Raw genomic sequence first — 2,810 nt, 5'->3', positions numbered from 1 at the left:
TCCATTCTCCTGTGTGAGACACTTTCCTCTTTCAGCTCTGTGCACAGCTGCATAATTGCTCCAGTCAAATTTGACCTCAATGCGTGCCTGATTGTCAACCATTCATTATGTGGTGTTGGTGAATCCCTTGCTCAACTTCGTATTGATCACCCTGATCTGTTTCTGTTGCAGGTGCTGAACCTTCAAGATAGAATCCTCAAGGCCACGAAACGCTGACTGACTGACTGCTCTGGTGTGGGTGGGAGTGTGCATAAGAGCTTGAAGCTGCTTTCCTGATGTACCCGGACCCTTGTGCCCAGAGTGCAATGGGATGTTGATTGCTGCTGTGAGGCTGTTGTGTCAAGCGCTGGAGCACTCCCCACTCATCCAACTTGACCTGCTACTGCTCTGTAGCAGTCACATTTCCCCTTGGCTCTCCTCCCAGAGGTGTATCTATGTTACAAAAGGGAAAATAAACGGAAATGTTCTGAGTCACTAGCTCTGTGGTGGTACTCTTTTCACAACTCATGTCAGTCCCTAACTGCAATGTTTGTGTCACATACTGCATTCTTCATGAGGCACCAACTGTGAGTTTTGTATTGTGTAGATGGAGCATGTAGTTGCAGTTGGGTCTGTGTGTGGGGCATGCATGTGGGGAGCTGGCCTGAGTGTGACATAATATGGCATTCATTTCTCACTTACCTGGTGGTAGAGGAGGTTGAGATGTGTTGTGGCTTCCAAATCCCACTACTGCCTCTCTCTCAAGGGTGGCTTTCACCACTGCCTCTGCTGCTGAGCCTTCCAGGAGACTGGAGACTGGATTGGCCACCTCCTGTTCTTTGTGCATCAGGCAGCTGTGCAGCCACCTTCTCCTGGAGCGCAGGTCGTACCTCCTCTTCTTTATGTCCTCAAGTGACCGGTCGGCCACACCAAGGGCATTTACGCACAGCTGCATGTCACACCATATTTTCCTTTTGTCGGTTTCTGGTACAGTATGCGAAGTCCTACCAAACTGCTGCTCATGGTTGTTGCAGCATTCTTCTACAATAATGTCCAGTTCCCTCTCTGAAAACTTTAGTTTGCGCAGCCTCTTTTTGCCTCCTTTCTCACTTGACTGGCTGGACATCTTGCTTTGCTGTTCTCTGTTTGGCTTTCGGCGTTATACTGAGCTGCTGCACCTTGCCATGTGCTTTTAATTTTGTTCAGGAATCTCTAATGAGACAACTTCCTGGTTTGGGGTTCTTCTGCTCTACCAGGAAGTTTTTTTTTCAATGTTTTCAGCCGTGTGCACTAATTGTGCTAATTGTGCATGCAAAATGCATGTTTTCAACCAAGTACGTTATCTCCGAGTGTTTAGCGTTTCGTAATTAGCATCATCACAATTTTACATTGCGAGTCGCTATTTGGGGAATGGTTGTGTTTGAGCATTGAATTTAGCAACTCGCAGTTTGTGACTATCTCTCTTTCGCTCATCTCTTCTCCGTCTCTGATCACTTTCTCTCTCCTTGCCCCTCTCCCCCTCCCCGTGCCTACTGCCATTAACACGGCCTCCAGCCACTGAGAAAATGCCCGCTGGAATACATTGCCTGTCTGCCCCTGCAGCTCAGCCTCTCCTCGTCGGATTTCGCTCAAACCCAGTGAAAGTGAAAACAAGCATTTGCATTGGAATAGGTCTCGCAATGACATAATTTTGAGCTATTGACATTGTAAATGGCAATGCCTTTAAAAAAATTAAAAGGCATTGTTATTTACAATACCAAAAGCAAAACCTATTGCATTGCATAGCGCTGTGTCCGGGAAGACAGCGCCATGCTTATTAAAGTAAAAAAAGAGTGTGGGGGGGCGGGGCAGAGAGCATTGGCATAGCCAATAGGTCTCGCTTTTGGGAACTTTCATGTTTTTAGTTATGCAGCAGAATATCATTGGCACAACAACATCAACTTGCATGGCTATACGCTTATAAAGTCCCAAAGGCGAGACCTATTGGCTATGCCAATGCTTGTTTTACTTTCTTAACACACCCACACAGGAGCTACTCTGCTATCCTCCCCAAACATCCTTTTCTGCACACTGCACTATGCTGTACACTCCAGCACTCACCCCTGCCTCCCAGTCCACCCTGTCTTTCTGTGTATACACTGTGACCACTGTCAAGCTCCCTAACTCACCAAAGGCTATATCCGTGGACACTGTTGTCTGAGGTTCTGCATTCTGCCTCAGAGGTGCTCTACTTCGCCCGGAAATTGGCAGCTGATTCCTCCCTTCACTGCTATCCTTTCATCATCACCTGTTTATCCTTTGCTGAGCTGGAACAACATTTATGGGCACCATAGGCCCCCGACATCGCCATAGCCATCCCGGAGGGCTACAAGATCACCCGGAGGGGACCACGTCAACTAAACCGGAGGAGGCATCGCCATCGTCCACAAAAACACCATCCAAATCACGACCAACTCTGACGACACCCTCACCGCCGCCGAGCACCTCCACTTTCAGATACACACCGACCCCAAGACCACCCTCAGAGGCACTCTCATCTACAGACCCCCGGGACCATGCACACAATTCAGCTAAGCCATCGCAGACTTCATCAGCCAGCACGCCCTTACCTCCTCAGACTACGTCCTCCTAGGAGACCTCAACTTCCACCTGGAGAACAACAATGACAGCAACACCGCCGCCCTTCTGGACAACCTCGCCAACCTCGGACTCAAGCAACTGGTGAACACCCCCACCCACTACGCCGGTCACACGCTAGACCCCATCTTCTCCTCCAGCAAGCACATCTCCTTCAGCCACTCCACCGGACTACACTGGACAGATCACAGCTG

At 49.2% G+C, this 2,810-nt stretch overlaps 1 protein-coding gene across 1 annotated transcript in view; it reads left to right on the top strand.

The window, feature by feature from the left end:
- LOC144761249 (uncharacterized) overlaps positions 1-352 on the top strand; it is a 140,325-nt gene extending 139,973 nt beyond the window's left edge. The window contains exon 4 of the mRNA XM_078646708.1: positions 172-352. Coding sequence (XP_078502834.1) covers positions 172-178 — 7 coding nt within the window. The 3' untranslated portion in view covers positions 179-352. The remainder of the gene's footprint in view (positions 1-171) is intronic.
- The last annotated feature ends 2,458 nt before the right edge of the window (positions 353-2,810 follow it).

Source organism: Lissotriton helveticus, chromosome 6 (assembly GCF_964261635.1).
Source record: "Lissotriton helveticus chromosome 6, aLisHel1.1, whole genome shotgun sequence".
NCBI lineage: Eukaryota > Metazoa > Chordata > Amphibia > Caudata > Salamandridae > Lissotriton > Lissotriton helveticus.
The sequence above is the reverse complement of the archived record's forward strand: the minus strand, read 5'-3'. Positions and strand labels throughout refer to the sequence as shown.